General features: G+C 47.2%; 1 protein-coding gene across 5 annotated transcripts in view; it reads right to left on the reverse strand.

Annotated features, from left to right (window-relative positions):
• Positions 1 to 22,508, reverse strand: part of nfasca (neurofascin homolog (chicken) a) — a 272,340-nt gene that overhangs the window by 97,417 nt on the left and 152,415 nt on the right. For 3 of the 5 annotated variants that reach the window (XM_080209758.1, XM_080209759.1, XM_080209757.1), the window contains 5 exons: positions 21,409 to 21,605; positions 19,237 to 19,359; positions 14,917 to 15,087; positions 8,629 to 8,676; positions 1,797 to 1,908 (listed from right to left, as the gene is read on the reverse strand). In XM_080209758.1, the coding sequence (XP_080065884.1) occupies positions 1,797 to 1,908; positions 8,629 to 8,676; positions 14,917 to 15,087; positions 19,237 to 19,359; positions 21,409 to 21,605 (651 nt within the window). The remainder of the gene's footprint in view (positions 1 to 1,796; positions 1,909 to 8,628; positions 8,677 to 14,916; positions 15,088 to 19,236; positions 19,360 to 21,408; positions 21,606 to 22,508) is intronic. The other 2 variants (XM_080209761.1, XM_080209760.1) reach the window with 1 other exon arrangement.

Consider the following 22,508-nt stretch of genomic DNA (forward strand, 5'->3'; position numbering starts at 1 on the left):
ATAAATTGTTTTTCTTCAGTCGGCAAGGTGTAATGAGTGGTGTTCCACATGGATCAATGATGGGACCTCAACTATTTACAGTTTATTTGAATGATTTGGATTAAGGTTTGGATGGGTTGGTTTCCAAATTTGCTAAAGATACAAAGCTAGGCAGGAATGTAAGTTGTCAAGGGGACATAAGGAGGCTACAAAAAGATGTAGGCTGGAATTTTACCATCCCGCCCACCTTGGGGATCAGAGCTGGTGAGGATTGGAGCGAGGAAAGATCCGTTGATCTCAATGGGATTTTACGGTTTCGGGACGAGTGAAGCTGTAAAATTCCACCCCTTGATGGGTTAAGTGGGTGGGCAAAGATCCAACAAATTGAGTACAATGTGGAAAATATGAAATTGTCCATTTTGACAGGAAGAACTAAACAGAAACATATTATTAAATGCTGTGAAATTGCAGAGCTCTGAGATTCAGAGGGATCTGGGCGTCCTAGTGCATAAATCACAAAAGGCTAGTATGCAGGTGCAGCAAGTAATTAATAAAGTTTACAAAATGGCAGCATTTACTGTGAGGGGAATGGATTACAAAAGGAGGGAGGTTATGCTTCAGTTGTGCAGGGCACCAGTAAGGCCACATCTGGAGTACTGTGCACAGGATTGTTCTCCTTATTTAAGGAAGGATATAAATGTGTTGGAAATAGTTCTGAGAAGGTTTACCAGACCAGTACTCAGAATGAGTGTGCTGGTCAGGCTAGGGTTTATCCACCAGAGTTTCAAAAAGTAAGAGGTGACTTGATTGAAACATATAAGTTCCTAGGGGGGTCTTGACAGGGTGAATGTGGAGAGGATGTTTCCTCCAGTGGGAGAATCTAGGACTAGGGGTCACTGTTTAAAAATAAGAGGTTTCCCATTTATAACAGAAATAAGGCAAACATTTTTCTCTCAGAGGGTACTGAGTCTTTGGAACTCAGGCAGTTGAATCAGTCTTTGACTATTTTTAAGGGAGAGGTGGATAGGTTCTTTCTAAGCAAGGCGATGAAAGGTAATTGGGTGTAAGTGGGATGCAGATTTAAGGTTACTGTCAGATCGGCGATAATCTTAATAAATTGAGAAGGCGCGAGGGACTGAGTGACCTACTCCTGCTCCCCACCCCCCCACACACACAGTGCCCTTACCCAGTCTGGCCAATATGTGGTTCAGTCTCCACAACAGTGCAGTTCATTTTTAACCGCCCTCTGAAGTGATGGTCAGTTGTATCAACCAGTTACCTGCAACTCAAACAGAAAATGCAGGGAAATCTCAGCATGTGTGGAGAGAGAACAGTAAGAAGTCTCAGAACACCAGGTTAAAGTCCAGCAGGTTTACTTGGAATCACAAGCTTTTGGAGCATTGTTCCTTCATCGGGCGCTCCGAAAGCTCGTGATTCCAAATAAACCTGTTGGACTTTGATCTGGCCTTGAGAGACTTCTTACTGTGTCCACCCCAGTCCAACACCGGCATCTCTACATCATGGAGAGAGAACAGAGCCAACGTTTCATGTCTTCCAGACTCAAAACGTTAGTTCTATTCTCTCTCCACAGATGCTGTCAGGCCTGCTGAGATTTTCCAGCATTTTCTGTTTCTGTTTCAGATTCCAGCATCCGCAGTGTTTTGCCTTCAGTTATCTGCGATTCTTTGCCCACCACAAGATGATGTACCTCCTTCTCAGGGCAGCTAAAGACGGCACTGATGCCCCCCCCCCCCCCCCTTTGCCAATGACACCCAGAGAATGATTAGCCAATGAGTTAGGTCTCTGGCTTTACGTACACCCCGGATGCGATGCACTCCAGTAAAAGATCTTCTCCTCTCAGAATGATTCTGCTGCTCGATGTCCCGGCGGGTGACATGAACCTGGGGATTTGCTCTGTCACTGGGCGAGCTGCAACAAATACACACAGCAACGGATTAATGGACACAAAACCCCAAAGAAACAACTTTAGAATGAAAAAGCGAACTATTATCATGATTGGTAAGGTCGCTGTTAAAACATGTGGTTAACTGGAAGGAGGACAAGGAAACAAAGTTATTTAATTGTCCAAAACTTCAGGTCAGATGTTTAAAGCCAGCTGTACATGAAAAAGTTCTCATTTATTCTAGAATGGAGACATCTGATATCAGAAATCTTACATGCAGAACTTCCTGTTAGAGACACATTTACTTCCGTTCATACATTAGCCATCACACTTCTGTGTCTGACTTGTCTCTGACAAGTCCAGGGACGTTTCTGGGCTAAAGTAGTGCAACAGTTGTGTTACTGACCAGTAACCTAGAGACCCGGACTAACGCTCTGGAGGCGTGACTTCAGAGTGGCACAGTGGTTAGCACTGCTGCCTCACAGCACCAGGGACGCCGGGGTTCGATTCCCGGCTTCGGTCACTGTCTGTGTGGAGTTTGCACATTCTCCCCATGTCTGCGCGGGTTTCTTCCAGGGGCTCCAGTTTCCTCCCACAGTCCAAAGATGTGCGGGTTAGGTTGATTGGCCGTGCTAAGAAATTGCCCCTTAGTGTCCAGGGATGCGTCGGTTAGAGGGATTAGTGGGTATAGTATGTAGGGATATGGGGGTAGGGCCTGGGTGGGATTGTGTTCGGTGCAGACTCGATGGGCCGAAGGGCCTCTTTCTGCAATGTAGGGTTCTGTGGTTCTATGGTATGGAAACCATAAAATCTTTCCCGAGGTCAATGGCCCTTCCCACAGTCACCCCCTTCACCCGTTCCGATTCCTGCAGTGGGCAGGATGGTAAAATCCTGGCTCTTGCATCTTGACAAGGTTGGCTACGTGGTGGCCCATGAGATTGCGGGTGGGGAAACACAAAAAAAAAGAATCAAATACTTTCCCACCGTTTTCACAAAGGGGATGGATATCGGGGTTAAAGGTGGATCCAAAGTGAGCGTGGAGCAGGGAGTGGGTCCATGTAAATGGAATGAGTTGCTCCAATGTAAGGTAAAGATCACCGGGACCTAACGATTCACATCCCAGGCTCCCCGGGGAGAAGACAGTGGAGATTCTGAGCATAGGGTTTCGAAAATTTTGTGGAGAAGGATAACCATTTAGTGTAGGATCGGGAAAATGTCAAATGTCCGTCCAGTCCTTCCAAAATGGTGACAGGGATAAAGCTGGAAACGATGTCTTTCTGAGTCTCGCAGACTGATCTCTTGGGGGTCTAGGTTCTGGCAGATGAAAGTCAGAGAACTGGCAATGGGCAGAATTTGTGACGGGATTCACAACCACTAAAATTCTGCCCCATTTCTGTTGACCACCCATCATCCAGCTGGAGGTTTGGTTGCGAAGGCGATTGACCATCTCAAACCATCGTGACACTAAGCCAATATGAGCAGAGGGAATTAACCAGTTTTTGAGGAGCAGTTGCGTCAAAGATGGCGGGCATTACACGGGTTCAGGATTCACTGCCTGATATTCCTCAACCACAGAGACCAATGGGCCAAAGTCACGAATGTTCCTTCCTTCATCACTTCCCGACAAGTCAAGGGCACACCATTGGCACGGAATCCCAAAGGTCTCTCTCAATCTGTGTTGACCTGAGGTGAGGGAAAGGCAATCAGCACAGGAAACTGATAGGAGGCCACTCAGCCCCTCACATCTCTCCCACCATTCAATGAGATCATGGCTTATTGGTATTTGAAATCCATGCACCCGCCTTGTCTCCATATCCTTGTCTAGCAAAACAACTTCATATTTATAATTATTGACTAAATTAGCAAATTGGGTTTCTCTGGGGGTGGGGAGAATTCCACACTTCCAACCCAACTTTGGCGTGAAGAAAATTTGCAAACTTCTCTTCTGAATGGTTAGGCTCTGATTTTAACCTTATATCTCATTGACCTAGACATATTTCCCACTGTCTTGGAAAAGCAGCCAACATAATTAAGGACACCACTCACCCGAGGACATTCTCTCTTCCACCTTCTTCCGTCGAGAAAAAGATACAAAAGTCTGAGGTCGTGTACCAACCGACTCAAGAACAACTTCTTCCCTGCTGCTGTCAGACTTCTGAATGGATCTATCTCGCATTGAGTTGATCTTTCTCTACACCCTAGCTATGACTGTAATACTGCAATCTGCACTCTCTCCTTTCCTTCTCTATGAACGGTATGCTTTGTCTGAAAAGTGCACAAGAAACAATGCTTTTCACTGTATGTTAATACATGTGACAATAATAAATCAAATCAGGGAAAAAAATGTTTCCCTGGCAACCCTCTCAAGTTCTCTTACAATCTTGAAAATCTCAAACCAATTACTTCTTAATTGCTTGTAATCTTGTGTGGTGAAGTGAAAACTGAATATTATTGCCTTGGGTTGGGGAGGGGGGCATTTAAAAGAAAATGCAATAACATTGATAACTGTTGAAAGATGCAACTGCACATTCAATAATGGCACAGTGGTTAGCATTACTGCCTCGCTGCGTCAGGGACCCGGGTTCGATTCCTGGCTCCGGTCATTGTCTGTGTGGAACTTGCATGGCCTGCTGTGTCTGCGTGGGTTTCCTCCAGGTACTGGTTAGGTGCATTGGCCATGCTAAATTGCCCCTCAGTGTACCTGAACAGGTGTCAAGAGTGTGGGACTAGGGGATTTTCAGAGTCACTTCATTGCAGTATTAATGTAAGCCTACTTGTGACACTAATAGATAAACTTTAAACAGTCCCCAAATAGACGCAAGTCAATTTTGTGGCCATGTCATCTTACCCATCTGTCACCTTTACCCATTGCCGATCCTGCAGGCTCCAGCTTTCTACTAGGCCGCAACTCAAATCCAGCAAACAAGATGGCTGCTTATCCTGTGTGATTTTAAAATCCTGTCATGGGATGTCAGCATCCCTGACAAGGCCGAAATTTGCTGCCCAACAGTAACTGCCTTGAGGTGGATCATTTGATGGATCTTTGAGGGTGGGGGTCAGGAAAAATGACAGCTGAGGGAGCAACAAGGATGTAAAACACAGTAAGGGCCAGTTGAAGACAGATTTCCTGCTTCTACGCTGGACCAGAAATGTACCTTACCTCCAGCCTTAGACGTACACTGCCGATTTTTTGTACGTGGATCTTTTTAATCCACGCTGGAGAAACTCAGCAGGTCTGACAGCGTCTATGGAGAAAGAATAGAGCCAACGCTTTGAGTCGAGGTGAACCTTCATCGGAGCTCAAAAAAGAGCTCTGTCGAAGGGTCATCCCAACGTGAGACGTTGGCTTTATTTTCTCTTAGTAAGAAGTCTCACAACAGCAGGTTAAAGTCCAACGAGTTTATTTGATAGTAAACCCACAAGCTTTCGAGGTACGGAAGCTTGTGGTGTTTACTATCAAATGAACTGGCTGGACTTTAACCCGCTGTTGTGAGACTTCTTACTGTGTTTACCCCAGTCCAACGCCGGCATCTCCACATCATTATTTTCTCTCCACAGATGCTGCCAGACCTGCTGAGATTTTCCAGCATTCCCTGTGTTTGTTTCAGATTCCCGCATCCACGGTATTTTGCCTTAATCTTTTATTCCACACCTGCCAAGATAACAGATAGTGTCGACCCCTAAAGCAATTTTCACATTGATTTGTTCACTGTCGGTATTAAACTCTCTTCCAGCTTCCAGTTGACTTGAGGAAGAGGGAAGCCCCCTGCAGTCTGCCCCAATAATGTCCCTTAGCACCAACCTTTGAAGAACATCTTTCACACCTTCCCATTTCCTGCACCAGTCATCCTCAAACCTCTTAGACAACCGGCTTATTTAACATCTCATCTGAAAGACGGCACCTCCAGTAGTGCTGCACCCCATCAGTACAGCACTGGGCTGTCAGCCTAGATTTTTGTGCTCAGATTTCTGGAACCCAAGCTTTCTGACGAAGAAGTGACTATCCCTAACTGAGCCACAGCTGACAGTGACAGGATAGACTAATTTTAGATTTGATTAAAATAATGCTCACTTTCAGAATCTACCATTTCAGCTTAAACGATATAGAACATAGAAACTAGAAGCAGGAGTAGGTCTTTGAACCTGCTCCACCATTCATTTTGATCGTCCATGCCCCTCATTATCTTGCACACTTCTATCAGGTCGCCCCTCAACCTCCGTCGTTCCAGTGAGAACAAACCAAGTTTCTCCAACCTCTCCTCATAGCTAATATCTTCCATACCAGGCAACATCCTGGTAAATCTTTTCTGTCCCCTCTCCAAAGCCTCACATCCTTGAGGTAGTGTGGCAATTTGTCTGGCAATTTGTCGGTACAGTGTTGTCTGTAGCTGGTGTCCTTTATTGCTGGTGAGGCAGTATAATTGATATCATTTTGATTTTAATCTGGGCTAATGCAGTGCTTTGTGGTTTTAATGTGTCCTCTGGGCTTGCCGAATAAAGCTTGTTTGACCAATGGATTATGTCACGGGACTGAGGACAGTTTTTTCCACAAGGCATTCAAGTTTTAGCTTTGTTTCACAGTTGCTGCTGGAAGCCGGTGAAGGAAGGCAATGCCTCTCTGTCTCTCACTCTTTCCAGAGGTTTTCTGAAAGATCCAGGCCTGGAAAGCTTTGGAGAATTGATCAAAGGGCCAAGTCACAGTCGGTGTTACAAAGCTGAAGATCCAGTATCAAGTGAGCATACTTACTTTTTGTGCTGTGTCTAAAGAAAGGTGTATGTCTGTGCGGTGGTCTTTAACTTGGAACAACAGAGATAGCTAGCTGTTAAGGATTATACTGTTATGTAAGTATTGGAATTATGCTAATTCTTTTTGTTATACTCTAACTGTGCTCCGGAATAAACTTTGTTTGATAAAAGCTTCCTACTGGGTCACTCGAATTGTACTTTACTCTCACCTACGCCAGCTGTGAGTTCAAATCCCACCTTGGGAAATTGTGAGAGGCGGTTTAAGAGCTGGCAGCAAAATAAAGGAGAGCAAGAATGTTGAGGTTTTTTTATTCATTTGCGGTACGCGGGCGTCGCTGGCTGGCCAGCATTTGTTGCCCATCCCTAGCTCCCCAAAGGTAGTTGGGATTCAACTACGTTGCTGTGGCTTTGAGAAATATGATGACAAGACCAGGTAAGGAAGGCAGATTTCCCTCCCTAAAGGGTATTAGTGAACCAGACAGGGCTTTCGAACAATCGACAATGGTTTCGTGAGTAGATTCTTAATTCCAGATTTTTCTTTGTTAGTAATAATTGATGCCTTTTGGCGTAGGGCTTGGTTACCCCCAACTTGGTGAGGCCGAAATGCAACAGTGATCTTTTTTATTTCTTCACGGGGTGTGGGTCTTGCTGGGAAGGCCAATATTTTTGCCCACTCCGAAATTCTCTTGAGAAGAGAATGGTGGGTCACTTTCTTGAAGGGCTGCAGTCCGTGTCGGTATGCCCACAGCGCTGGTCATTCAAAATGCTCTTGACAAAATGGGGTTTGGGGAGTGGATTGCTGCTTTGCCCGCATTGTAAAAATGGAATAAACAGAACCACGTTCCCTCAAACTTATCCCTGCCCTCTTCTCATAGTCCGGCACCTTGAACTTTACTTCCAACATATTCCCTTCACATCCCCGACTCTGTGTTTACTCTCAGAGAATCCCTACAGTGCAGAAGGAGGCCATTTGGCCCATCGGGTCTGCACCGACTTTCCTCGGCTCCATCCCTGTAACCTCACATATTTACCCACCGGTCCCCCTAACCTATACATTTTGGGACACTAAAGGGCAATTTAGCATGGCTAATCCATCTAACCTGCACATCCTTGGAGTGTGGGAGGAAACTGGAGCAAACCCACCCCACGCAGCCAAGAGGAGAACGTGCAAACTCTGCACTGACAGTCTTCCAAGCTGGGAATCGAACCTGTGCCCCCGGCATTGTGAGGCAGCAGTGCTAACCACTCTGCCACCATGCTGCCCAGAGTGGCAGAGCCTGGTCCCAAACTCTAGTCAAACCTTTTCTCCCTCTGACAAAGACCCGTAAAAGCCACGTCTTCATTAATTTGTTTTGTCACTTTCCATAACGCTGCTCTTGTTACTGCTTGGTGTTGGTCTGCAGATCCAGTGGGGGAAGAAAGCTATGTCACAGCGTTGTATAAATACCAGTTGTGATTGGTGAAGTTTGGATTCATAGGATATCTACACTACAGAAGGAGGCCATTCAGCCCATCGAGCCTGCGCCAACAAAAATCCCACCAAGACCCTATCCCCGTCAGCCTATGTATTTACCCTGCTAGTCCCCCTGACACTAAGGGGCAATTTAGCATGGCCAATTCACACAATCTACCACATCTCTGGACTGCGAGAGGAAACCAGAGCCGGGGGAAGCCCACGCAGACATGGGGAGAATGTGCAAACTCCACACAGACAGTGACCGAAGGCCAGAATCGAACCTGGGTCCCTGGTGCTGTGAGGCAGCAGTGCTAGTTAGGCTTATCCAGTGCAGGTTTTAAGGGCAGGTACAGTTCACATCCACTCAGGGATTGGGGGGAACGTTACACAAAAGCACCTCACACTCTGCTGTAACACCTTCACCACTGAACGCAGCGCACGGGGGTTGCACTGCACTCGGGGACATGAGGTTAAGACACGGGTAGGTTTAGTCAAGGATTAGTGGGTTAAAACAGAAAGTTCTCTAGAAGGTGCCATAACTCACCACCAGTTTCATTCAGAAAGGTTGGCACTGAGGCATAACTGGTATCCACTGTAACAGATAAAACAACATGAGCGTGCAAAACTAGGCCGGAGAACTGTGGAGTTAAGGAGAGAGGAGGGGGAGGCAGCAAGGGAAGGGAGGGGACAACTGTGTGTATGGAGGATACGGAGGCTACACCGGAGGAAAACAGGACTGTGAGAATAGATAGCAAGAGCCTGAATAGAGTTACAGAAAGAAGGGATACAAAATATACAAGGGGCAGACAGAAATGCGGGAGATCACACAGGGAGAGGGAAATAAAAGCATCTTAGACACATAAAAAATGCAAATGGAGTGGGGCAAGCCACGGTGGTCGAGATGTGCAAGGTTTCAGAAAAAAAACCATGCCTCGGGCAAAGCGTCTGCCCAGGTGATACATGACTGGTCAGTGGGCAGAATATCAAATATTGAAACACGTGTCATATTAAAACAAAATCATGTCAGCAGCAATATCTCAGTGTGATTAACAGCTCAAAATAGCAGCATGATCGAGCAAGGCAGCCCTGCCACAGAGAACTCAGACAGAACATCATCTAATGTTGGAGAGTAACACACGTGCCCAATCTGTCAGGGCGGAGATTGTGGAGTGAATCCTTTATCTTCGGAAGGTCTAAAGGGAGACGGGAATTGTGGGAGGAAACCTGAAGAAAACCCTTCCACTGCTGCCATGGTGAACCCCTCACTGCTGCAACAAATAATATTCCACTCGCTCTTGCCTTCTCTGGATAAACGTAGATCTCAGTCTAACTAAAAGTGCTTTGCCCAAGACCACAAGAAGCTACAAAGGACCATGAAGGAAGCCCAATCCACCACGCAAACCAGCCTCCCATCCATTGACTCTGTCTACACTTCCTGCTGCCTTGGAAAAGCAGCCAGCATAATTAAGGACCTCACGCGTCCCGGACATTCTCTCTTCCGCCTTCTTCCATCGGGAAAACGATACAAAAGTCTGAGGACACGTGCCAACTGACTCAAGGGCAGCTTCTTCCCTGCTGCCATCAGTCTTTTGAATGGACCTACTTCGCATTATGGTGATCCTTTCCTACACTTTTTTCTACGAGGCTAATCTTGCCGGAAGTCCAGGCCCATTAAAATCGCGAGAGGCGAGAAAGAAAGAGGAGCCTGATTTTTCCTCCCTCGCGTGATGTTATTGGTTTGCCCCGCCCATTCACCGGCGGGGCGAGAAGGAAAGTCTGGCTTAATCAGAAGCTAATGCAGGGAGATGTCAGACGGAAAGGACTTATTGTGAGTTAAGATATGGGTAACAGAGTTCTGGGTGATCTCAGGATTATGGACTGTGGAATGGGGAGGACAGCGGTTCAAGTACTCAGGTCTAGAAATGACGAATGTGGGTCTCAGCAACAGATGAGTTGAGGTAGCTGAGATGTTTTCATCAGTGGAAGAGGGGACATCGTCACAAGATAAAGGACTGGTCATTTAAAACTGAGGTACACAGAGATTTCTTCTTGCAGAGGGTGGTAAACATTTGGAATTCTCTGCCTCAAGGGGCAGTGGAGACTGGATCAATAGAAGTATTTTAAGTGGCGATGGATAAATATTTGATAGATCGAGGAATAGAGGGCGATGGGGAAATGCACAGAACAGGAATTGAGGCCGGAATAGATCAGCCATGATCATATTGAATAACGGGGCAGGCTTGAAGGGCCAAATGGCCACTTCTGTTTCTATTTCTCATGTGACAGGGTTGAAGCTGGGCGATGTTACAGAGATGGAAGTATGTGGTCTTCAGAGATGGCACCAATGAGAGGTCAGACGTTCATCTTGGGGTCAAATTTGATCGAAATAGCAATGTAGGCTGTGGGTCGCTAATGCATCAAGCCACAAACACAAATGACACCTCACAATCAAGCTCCGAATCTTTAGGAAAGCTTAAAAGCATCCTCGGTGACACTTTCTGAAAGTGATATTTGCACTGCTGGCTGTGAAATGGAGGCTGACGGCAAGGGACACTGCATCACGCACAAACAGGCCGCAATAAGTCCAACCATCTGGCCAAAGCTGGTTATTGTCTTTGGAATAAGTCACTGCGATCGAGAGATCTGGGAGTCTTCTGAAAATGCATTCCCAACGAGATCCAGGCAAATCCAGATCCACTCAAACCCCTCACCAATCACTGGGTTGCTGCATTCACTCCCAGAGAGGGCTGAGGCCTACACTGCCTCCCTTTCCTCTATAAATTGGATAAGCGTTACTCAGGATCTCAAGCAAGCCCATCTTACTTTGTCCTGTATCTGCCGAGTGTCATGGAACAGCGCCTTCTGACCAATCGTGTTACAACACTGGGGAGACAGCTGGCATTTTCTTGGAGCTGAAACAATCAATGGATTGGTTGAGGGCAGTGAGGGAAGATTCATCATCAGGTCGCCACGCTTGGGGTCACAGGCATTGAGGTCGACGAGGATTGGGTAGCTAAGAATGGACTCGGTGGGGAGCCAGTCAGAAACAGGAAGACTCTTTGTGCTGTTAATGTACAAACACATTGTTGCTGGGTTCAATCAAGTGAGAAATGGCCGTGTAGAGATTTGTATTTTTGTTCAAAATTGAAGTATTTCTGCCAGCTCTCTCCTACTCCTGACAAATCTGCCCTACCCTCATGTACATGTCCATGGGTTCAAACTGTTCTCCAGCAACTCTGGCCAAACATCTCCGAGTATCAGCCTCCATAATTAGTGCCCACCAGTTGACAATGCCAGCCAATCAAAATGTTCTCAGAGAATCGCTACAGTGCGGAAGGAGGCCATTCAGCCCATCGTGTTTACAATGGCTCTCTGAACCAACATCTTACCCAGACCTACACCCACCCCCCCCCCTATTCCCCTTTACCATGGCTGATCTGCCCAATCTATACATCTTGGGACACTAAGGAGCAATTTAGTCTAGCCAGTCGACCTAACCTGCACATCTTTGACATGCGGGAGGAAACTGGAGCGCTCGGAGGAAACCCACGCAGAGACAGGGAGAACGTGCACAGACAGTGACCCAATTCGGGAATCGGACATGGGTCCCTGGCGCTGCGAGGCAGGAGTGCTAGCCACTGCGCCACCGTGCTGCTAGTCCTCAGCAAACCTCTCAGATTACTGAAATTGTGAAGAGGATTTGCAGACAGCTGGTTCGTACCCTCATAAATTGATACAACTAGAGATGGAGGCTATTCTACCCGTCGTCACCGTGCTGGCTCCTGAAAAGAGCCACCAATTAGTTGCACGCCACTGATCTTTCTTTAATGGCTCTGCGAATTTCCTGGGCGGGATGCTCCAATCTCGTCCGTGGCCACCTCTGCTGCCAATGAGAACAGAGAATTTGGAGCTCAGCCAAAACTCCATTCCCTGCAGTGGCACCGGAGAATCTCAACTGCGGGTGAGGTCGTCAAGCATTCATTCAATTTTCTTTCAAATGTTTTAGGTGAATTTGCTTCCACCAGTCTTTGTGACAGTACGCTACAGATAATGCCATCTCACTGCGTGAAACACTTTTCTCCTAAGCTCCCTCTCTGGCTCCTCGACTTATCAAACTTTCTGCCAGTCAAAAGAGCTTCTTCTTACCTGTGTTATCAAAATCTCTAATCTCTCCTGAACTTCTCTACTCGAAGAACAACCCCAATTCCTCTCGTTTTTTTCTCTTGCGCCAAATGTTGCTCATTCCAGGTAGTCAACTGCCTGTGCACCCTCTGTTAAACATTCTATTTTAAGTAGAAACGTAGCAACAGGCCCTTCAAGCCTGCTCTGTTGGTCATTTTGATCATGGCTGATCATCGTTCAATATCCTGATTCCCCCCCTTCCTCCCATATCCCTCGATCCTTTTAGTCTTTCATTCCTTTGCCTCCTATTTAGTGAAGCCATTAACCCTGCCAATTGTGTATTGGCGTAACAAAGAAAATAATGATAAGGCCATGAGTCTTAAGAGCAGAATTAGGCCACTCAGCCCATCGAGTTTGCTCCACCGTTCAATCATGGTTAATTCTTTTTCTCATCTCCATTCTCCTGCCTCTTCCCTTATGAATCAAGAACCTTTCTCTCTCCGTCTTAAAGACACTCAATGACCTGGCCTCCACCGCCTTCTGCGGCAAAGAGTCCCACGGATTCACCACTCTCTGGCTGAAGAAATTCCTCCTCGTCTCTGTTTTAAAGGATTGCCCCTTCACCATGAACCCGTTAAAAGCATTCATCAGTTATTCCCTCACTTGTTAATTTTTAGCTGTAAATTTTTGTAGCGTGTTCTAGTCCTGGAACGTGGTTCACGTTGGTCTGCAGGGAATGATCCCTTGCCATGCCTGAGGCCCTGTCACTTTGGGCCCCGGGTCTTGTTTCTATGAAGCACTAGCGCGTCGGCACATTGTTGCTAAAGGCGATTGATCGTACCACCATCCTGTCCCGTCACCCGCGGTATCCCTCCGGTGAGCCCAGGGAAGATCATCAGGTGGGGAGAAAGCAATGGGAAAGTTGGAGAGGAAGGAATCCTGGACAGGGAGTGAGGCAATCAGGAGTGCCCTAGCGGAATCGGAAAATAAATTTGACTTCGCATTTGAGTAAAAGTATTTACAGAAGTTGCCGTTCTGGTGAGAGGAGATGGCTGCTCCTTTCAAAGGCTGCTTCAGATAGAAACACCTCCTTGGATTCCGATACCAAAGTGTTGCAATGCCAGCCTGCACCCTCTCCACCATATCGGACACTATGGGTGAGATTTCCAACTGTTTGCCCCAGAACCAGAAAATTCTGAGGTCAATGGTGCATGGTCCGCCCTCCCCTGTCCGTGACAATTCTCATGGCGAGTGGGGCGGGAAAATTTCCCCACTTTGAGCCTTCGTCAAATGGGAAAAGACCCAGTGAACTTTAGTAAATGCCACCTGTACAGATGGCACGAACTGGTTAAAGCATGATGTGGAGTCGGTGGCATTGGACTGGGGGGGTGGGGGGGGGGGTGGGCACAGTAAGTAGTCTCAAAGCACCAGGCTAAAGCCCAACAGGTTTATTTGGTAGCACGGGCTTACGGAGCGCCGACCCTTCATCGGGTGAGTGCAAGATGAAGGGGCAGCGTTCCGAAAGCTCGTGCTACCAAATAAACCTGCTGGACTTTAACCTGGTGTTGTGAGATTACTTACTGTGGTTAAAGCACAGTAGCAGTCTAAGGTACGCAATCCCGGATTCTGAGCTCTCATGGCTTCATCCTCTTCAAGGATAATTGGGCACTTTTCCGGGGAATGCTCTGATTGCAGCAATTCATTCCCTGGCAAGGCTGCAACTGACTGCTGAATGGAAAGCTGTCAGGATTCCTGCCCACTGATGATATTCTTTTGACAACACCCTCCAACCCTCTGCCACCCAGAAGGACAAGGGCAGCAGGCACTTGGGAACACTACCGTCTCCAAGTTCCCTCCAAGTCACGCCTTACCCTAACGTGGAATTATACAATTGTTCCTTCACTGTCACTGGGTGAGAATCCTGGAACTCCCTCCCTAACAGCACTGTGGATGTACTGACACTACACGGACTGCAGCAGTTCAAGAAAGCAGCTCCCCACCACCTTCTCGAGGGCAATTAGGGTTGGGCAATAAGTGCTGGCCATTTCAGCAATACTCAAATCCCTTAAATGAATAAAAAGTTTATTTATTGGCGTCACAAGTAGGTTTACATTCACACTGCAATGAAGTTACTGTGAAAATTCCATAGTTGCCACACTCGGCGCCTGTTTGGGTACATTGAGGGAGAATTTAACAATGCACTTAACCAAGTAAAATAAAGTTTACTTATTTGTCACAAGTAAGGTTTACATTAACACTGCAATGAAGCTACTGTGAAATTCTCCTAGTTGCCAGGGTCCAGCACCTGTTCGGGTCAATGCACCGAACCAGCACGTCTTTCAGAATGTGGGGGGAAACTGGAGCCCCAGGAGGAAACCCATGCAGACATGGGGAGAATGTACAAGCTCCACACAGACAGTGACCCAAGCCAGGAATCAAATCGGGCTCCTGACGCTGTGCAGCAGCAGTGCTAACCACTGTGCCATGACCATTCCATAAACTCCTGGTTGCACTGATTCTATACCACAAGGAACTGGTGGGCATGGGGTCCTCGGCACCATATTCTGCAGGTCCAACTGATCCCTTGAAAGTGTGTCCAATCCATCAGAAAACATTGCCTCAGAGCCCTCTGCCTATTGGTGCACAGTGAACATGCACTGGGAATGAAATCTGTTGAGGGAGAAGTTAGAGAGTGAGGTTCAATACTTACTGGTCATCACCTTGATAGTGATGGGGTTTTTCTGCTGGATGGTGCGTGTGAAGAGGAACCGAGCGTTACAGATGTAATCAAAGCGAGCGTCGCTACGCATCACATTGGAGAAGTAGAGGTCCCCATTCAGGCCCTGAGACACCCGCTTATCCTGAGGAATCGACTCCATCACTAAAACAGACAAGAGATCATTCGCACAGCCGATCTCACACAGCTCCCCCCCCCCCCCAGAGACACAATCCCCGCAACACACAAACCCAGAGGTTTACAGCATGGAAACAGGCCCTTCGGCCCAACTTGTCCAACGCTGCCCAATTTTTATCATTAAGCTAGTCCCAATTGCCCGCGTTTGGCCCATACTCCTCTATACCCATCTTACCCATGTAACTGTCTAACTGCTTTTCATAAGTCAAAATTGTACCCGCCTCTACTACTACCCCTGGCAGCTGATTCCAGACACTCACCACCCTCTGTGTGAAAAAAATTGCCCCCTGGACCATTTTGCATCTTTCCCTTCTCACCTTAAACCTATGACCTCTAGTTTCAGATTCTGCGATGTTCAGGAAAGGATATTGACTACCTAACTGACCTATGACCCTCGTTATTTTATAGACCTCTATAAGATCACCCCTAAGCCTCCTATGCTGCAGGGGAAAAAGTCTCAGTCTATCCAGCCTCTCCTTATAACTCAAACCATCAAGTCTCAGTAGCATCCTAGTAAATTTTTTTTTTGCACCCTTCAATAATATCCTTTCTCTAATAGGATGACCAGAATTGCAAAATATTTCAAGTGTGGCCTTATGAATGTCTTGCACAACTTCAACAAGACGTCCCAGCTCCTGTATTCAATGTTCAATAGCTCCAAGAAAGAACATCTCATGCCCTCACATCTATGTTATTTTCTTTATTTTTTTTGCCACCCAATTAATTCTAAATGTTTATTATTTCTGCATCATGGCAAACACTTCCATCGGAAACATATTGGTTGGAACTGTCTGGCCATTCTCACCAGTTGGGGTGGTGTGGAAAATCCTGCCCAATGAATTGAGCTATTGCCCCAAACTCTCTTTCCCATTGGAAGTCCCATGGAATATTATCGTATGGAGTTGACCTGATGTTCAGTAACCTAAAAATTGGCAAGTCATGTTGCAGCTTTATAGAACCTTAGTTAGGCTGCACTTGGAAAATAGTGTTCAATTCTGGTCGCCATACTACCAGAAGGATGTGGAGGCATTGGAGAGGGTACAGAAAAGATTTACCAGGATGTTGCCTGGTATGGAGGGCATTAGCTATGAGGAGAGGTTGGAGAAGCTTGGTTTGTTCTCACTAGAACAACAGAGGTTGAAGGCGACTTGATAGAAGTCTACAAGATTATGAGGGGCATGGACAGAGTGGATAGTCAGGAGCTTTTTCTCAGGGTGGAAGAGTCAATTACTAGGGGGCATAGGTTTAAGGTGTGAGGGGCAAGGTTTAAAGGAGATGTATAAGGCAGATTTTTTACATAGAGAGGTGGTTGCTTGGAACTCGCTGCTGGGAGAAGTAGTGGAAACAGATATGATAGTGAATCTTAAGGGGCATCTTGACAAGTAATGAATAGGATAGGAATAGAGGGATATGGTCCCCAGAAGGGTGGGAAGTTTTACTTCAGTCGGGAAGCGTGGTCGATGCAGGCTTGGGGGGGCCGAAGGGCCTGTTCCTGTGTTGTAATTTTCTTTGTTCCTTAAAACTGAAACATGAGTCACTATTAGATATACTCCTCATTGTTCACTGTACTGCCTTCCTTATGCTCTTGTCCACTGGTCCCGTATATCCCTTGTGCCCCAATAATACAACGTTCCCCACTGTATTATCTCAAGCCCCTCACCACACCACAGACTCTGACATTCTCACTACAGTACTGCTTATGAATTACACACGAACATGATGGGCAGCTCAAGGTCCCTGAGCTTATCTGGCCTTCTCCACCCGATTGTGATTCATTGTGTATACCAACAGGCAAACACTCTCCACCTGGGTCAACACCATGTAATACCCTGGAAGAGATGAAAAAAACAGATAGGAACCCAGTTCATCCTGGGAGGAAAGAATCGAGGAATTCCTCGATGATCCACCTGGAAAATTGGAATTAGTCTGGGATCTCGGCTGAGAACTCACTCTGACCCTGAATTTCCTGCCTTGTGCCTGGGGTGACATCTACCCTCAATCAGAGATAGGTTCGTTATCCATGCCACAAGGCAAATCACACCCCTTGAAACATGCTTTCATATCCCCTGAATCTGTAGACTTGACTCTTCCCAATTTTCCTCACTTTTCTCCTTTCCACTCCTTGAATGCCGACTCACGTCGAGATAGTCATTCCAGGGGGAATGAGGGAAAGAAGCAGACAGATGGAGGGAGGAGGAGGGAAAGGAAGAGAAATAAAGAGATGAAAGAGGAAGAGAAAAGGAGAAGAGAGAGTAAAGCTGAAGAATCAGGGAAAAGGAGAAACAGGGAGAAAGAAAGAAGTGGTAAATAAGTAATGAGCAAACGATCAAAGAAGGGGCAGAGTGAGAGAAGGGGCAGCATGGTCAGTTAACATAACCTATACATCTTGGAGCACTAAGGGTCAATTTGGTATGGCCAATCCACCTAACCCACACATCTTTGGACTGTGGGAGGAAACAGGAGCACCAGGAGGAAAGCCATGCAGATATGGGGAGAACATGCACAAACAGTGACCCAAACCGGGAATTGAACCCAGGTCTCTGGTGCTGTGAAGCGGTGGCGCTAAACACTGTGTCGCCATGCCATCTCTGAAATTTTTCAGAGACATATAAACTATACGAAAAGTAAAGTAAAAGTTTATTTCTCAGTCACAAGTCGGCTTGCATGAAGTTACTGTGAAAATCCCCTCATCGCCACACTCTGGTGCCTGTTCAGGTACACTGAGGGAGAATTTAGAATCATAGAACCCTACAGTACAGAAAGAGGCCCTTCAGCCCATCGAGTCTGCACCAAACACAATCCCACCCAGGCCCTAACCCCATATCCCTACATATTATACCCACTAATCCCTCTAACCTACACATCCCTGGACACTAAGGGACAATTTCTTAGCACGGCCAATCAACCTAACCCACACGTCATCGGACTGCAGGAGGAAACCGGAGTACCCGGAGGAAACCCATGCAGGCATGAGGAGAATGTGCAAACTCCACACAGATGGCCAATGCACCTAACTAGCATTCTTTTCGTACTATGGCAAAGATGTAAGGATAGCAAAAAGGAAGATGGGCAAAAAATGAACTTTGCCACTGGAGTCAAACATAGTCAGAGAGAATTGGCAGCATTGCTGTTACTGGGGGTGAAGGTTAGGGTCTGGTGTGGAAGGAGGCTGGGGATTTGGTACGGGCCCCTTCACACGACTGGCAAAGATCAAGCTCACCTCTAAAATGACAAAAGAGAAAATGAGAAGGAGACGGAGAGAGCTGAAGAAAGCTGCCCTAACCCGCCACACACTGAATACTTAACCAAGTAAACCTACACCGACCATCCTGCTGATAAAGAATAAAGAACAAAGAAAATTACAGCGCAGGAACAGGCCCTTCGGCCCTCCAAGCCTGTACCAAACATGCTGCCCGACCGAACTAAAATCTCCTACCCTTCTGGGAACCATACCATATTCCCATCCTATTCATGTATTTGTCAAGGCACCCCTTAAGACTCACTATCGTATCTGTTTCCACTACCTTCCCCGGCACTGAGCTCCAGGCGCCCACCACCCTCTGTGTAAAAAACTTGCCTTGTACACATCTCCTTTAAACCTTGCCCCTTGAACCTTAAACCTATTCCCCCTAGTAATTGACTCTTACACTCTGGGAAAAAAGCTTCTGACTATCCAGTCTATCCATGCCCCTCAAAATAGAAACCACAGAAACCCTACAGTGCAGAAAGAGGCCATTCGGCCCATCGAGTCTGCACCAACAACAGTCCCACCCAGGCCTATTCCCGTATCCCTACATATTTACCTGCTAATCCCTCTAACCTAACATCCTGGGACAACTTAGCTTGGTCAATTCATCTAACCCGCACATCTTTGGACTCTTGTAGATCTTGTAATCTTGTTGACTTCTTGTAGACCATCTTGTGGACTTTGATCAGGTCGCCCCTCAACCTCCGTTGTTCCAATGAGAACAAACCAAGTTTCTCCAACTTCTCCTCGTAGCTAATGCCCTCCATACCCGGCAACATCCTGTAAAATCTTTTCTGTACCTGGGGTTTTGGCACAAGCAATGAGTTAACAGAATATGAAAGCCCAAGGATTGACATGGGCAAACTTACAGCTGTCCATCCAGAAGATGACGGGAGGGGGGAGTCCGGCAGGGGGTTGGCATGGAAGAATCAGCGGTGCTCCTTCTTGAACCACAAAGGGCTCCAGGACCCCCTTCCTCCACAGGGGGGCCTCTGTAGGCCAGGGGACAGAGAGAGAGAGAGAGAGAGAGAGAGGGAGATAATGTATCACAGGGAGCTCAGACACATCCCCACGAGGGGCAAATAGCAATGCACTTAAACAAACTGCTATTGGGATTGAATCATCTCTATGCAGATATCCGTGGGCATAATGGAAAGAAGGCGAAAACGCTAAAAGGCAAAAGTTCAAACAAGAAACATCTGGGAAATCTATACCCTGAGGCAGAAGAGATATCAAGATAAATGGATGTACTTCATGACTATCAGTGTTTGGGGAAGGAGAAATTGGTCAGGAGCTAATGGGAACAACAGAGATTTTCACCCATTGGCCCACTACGCCTCTTTTCAGGAATGTCTATCCCATTGGAGGCATTTAACTGGACAGCGATGGGTCTTCCCCAGGATCAAGGATCCCAGGGAGGGTTGGGGTGGGGGCGACAGTCCTGCCCACTGAGAGATGCTAGCCAATCAGAGGCTGGAGGATCGGTTGAGGAACGGGTGGGGACTCTGCGTCTGAACTCGTTAGAATTTAGAAGGATGAAGGGGGATCTTATTGAAACTTACAGGATTCTGCGAGACCTGGATAAAGTGGATGTGGAGAGGATGTTTCTACGAGTCAGAAAAACTAGAACCAAAAGGCACAACCTCAGGCTAAAGGGATGATCCTTTAAAATGGAGATGAGGAGGAATTGTTTCAGCTAGAGAATCTGTGGAACTCATTGCCACAGAAGGCAGTGGAGGCCGGGTCATTGAGTGTCTTTAAGACAGAGGTAGATAGGTTCTTAATTAATAAGGAGATCAGGGGTTATGGGGAAAAGGCAGGAGAATGGAGATGAGGAAAATATCAGCCATGGTTGAATGGCGGAGCAGACGCTTACGGCTGAATGGCCTAATTCTGCTCCTATGTCTTATGGTCTTATGATTCCTATTACCTGGCAGTGCCCTAGGGAGGCAGAAGCTGCTGCTGGCACTGCACTCACCTGAGGCCCAGGATGGTCACTAAATTCCAGGCCACAAGTGAAGACGGCAGGTGGGGAGCTGAGGGGTGGGGGTTTGTGTTGTTGGTTTGGGATGGGGTGGAGAGGAAGGTGGGGGGAGGAGAGGGGATTCGATTGGCTGCAAGGGTGAAGGATTTGCTTTCATTGACCCCCCCCCCGACTTTCTAACGTCCAGTCCCTCGGTTAGTTACGGAGCCCGTTTGAAAGAGGGAGCCCCTCTCGCATCACAAGGCACCCACCTTTTCCTGGGTCACGGCTAGCTTCTGTGAGATGAGGCCCATTTCGCGAGCCTTCCTTCCTGCCAGAGACTTAATCAGGGTGGAGGCGGAATGCTGGAGGAGCCTCCGTATGGCTGATTAATGCCCCCCCCCCCCCACCACCCTCACTGCAGGTTTCCCCGGCAACAGAAATCTCATTGGCAACAGCGGGGCAGGAAGATCCTGCCACTGGCCAATAGCGGGCCACCTCAAAACAGAAGATCCCGCCCACTGATTCTTGCATTGGATGAGGGCATCGATGGGCAAGGCCAGCATTTATTGCCCATCCCTAATAGGCCCTTGGATTGAGGGGCTTGCTCCGGGAGTTTCAAAGGGCAGTTAAAAGTCAACCATATTGAGGTGGATCTAGGGTTAGATGTAGGCCAAACCTGGGACAGACTTCCTTCCCTGAAGGATATTAGGGAAACAACTGAACTTTTAACAACCAGCCAGAGACTTCATGCTCACCATTCCTTCTGCCATGGTGGGATTTGAACCCCTGTCCTCAGAGCATTAGCCGGGGGGTGGGGTGGGGTGGGTGCAGTAAATCACTGCTCTAACGGCATCACCACCATTCCACCAATCTCCCCTCACCGTTACCAATGCTCCTTCATTTTTTCAACTGAATTCAAATTGCCAAACTGCCAAGGTTTGGATTAGTCTGATTAGCAATCCTGGCCCCTGGATTATGGATCCTGTCACATAACCAACAGAGTATCCTTCACCGACATATCCTACACAGTAGACACCTCGGACTGTAAGCTAAATAAGATTCAGCCCCATCTTACTGGAGACCCGAAGGACTATCTTGTGGGAGAGTGCTGTCCCGTGGTCATTTCTGGCTGAGCACTGATATTCGCCCTCGTAATCCTCCGCGCGGCCACTGTAGCGGAAGTCCATTGTCAGGGTCCCCGACCGCGACCTCATCGATACTCTGGAATCTTTGGCAACATTGAAGAACTTTCCATTGCGAGTCCACGAGAATCTGCGGAGAGATAGCCACCCTGTTGGTTCAACCAGTCACTTTCCAGTAACTAACAAAGACACAGAATCATAGAATCCCTGCAGTGCAGAAGGAGGCCATTCAGCCCGTCGAGCTTGCATTGACCTTACTAAGGGGTAATTGAGCATGGCAAATCCACCAAACCTGCGCATCTTTGGAGTGCGATGGGGAGACGTTGGACTGGGTAGGCACAGTAAGAAGTCTCACATCACTAGGTTAAAGTCCAACAGGTTTATTTGGTAGCACGAGCTTTTGGAGCACTGCCCCTTCAGCAGATGAGATGAGCATCTGATGAAGGGACAATGCTCCAAAAGCCCGTGTCACCAAATAAACCTGTTGGACTTTAACCTGGTGTTGTGAGACTTCTTACTGTGTCTTTGGAGTGTGGGAGGAAACAGGAGGAAACCCACGCTGACACAGGGAGAATGTGCAAGCTCCACACAGACAGTGACCCGAGGCTGGAATTGAACCCGGGTCCCTGGTGCTGTGACCATTGTGCCGCCCCTGTATCCCGTCTGGGGCATACGCTACTTCCTCAAGTCTATTTAGGAAAAATGCTCATCCATAGCGCGATTCCTAATTTCACCACATTGCTAGTCTCTTTGGGATTTCAGTCTGAATAGTGAAACAGAGAAGCTTTCGATTGACCCCACTCCAGATCATTGAGACCAGCTAGAAAAACAATGGCAGACTGTACTGGATGGGTAAAGTGGGTGTTGGCAAAAACCAGGCAATGTGGAAAAATGTCCAATTTAGAGGCAGAATTAAAAAAAAAGCAGTTAATCAAAATAGTGAGAGATTGCAGAGCTCTGAAGTGTAGAGGGATCTGGGTGAGCTAGAGCATGATCACAAAAGGTTAGTATGTAGGTACAGTAAGTAATTTGG

Source organism: Carcharhinus amblyrhynchos, chromosome 22 (assembly GCF_965287045.1).
Source record: "Carcharhinus amblyrhynchos chromosome 22, sCarAmb.v2.hapA, whole genome shotgun sequence".
NCBI classification, from domain to species: Eukaryota; Metazoa; Chordata; class Chondrichthyes; order Carcharhiniformes; family Carcharhinidae; genus Carcharhinus; species Carcharhinus amblyrhynchos.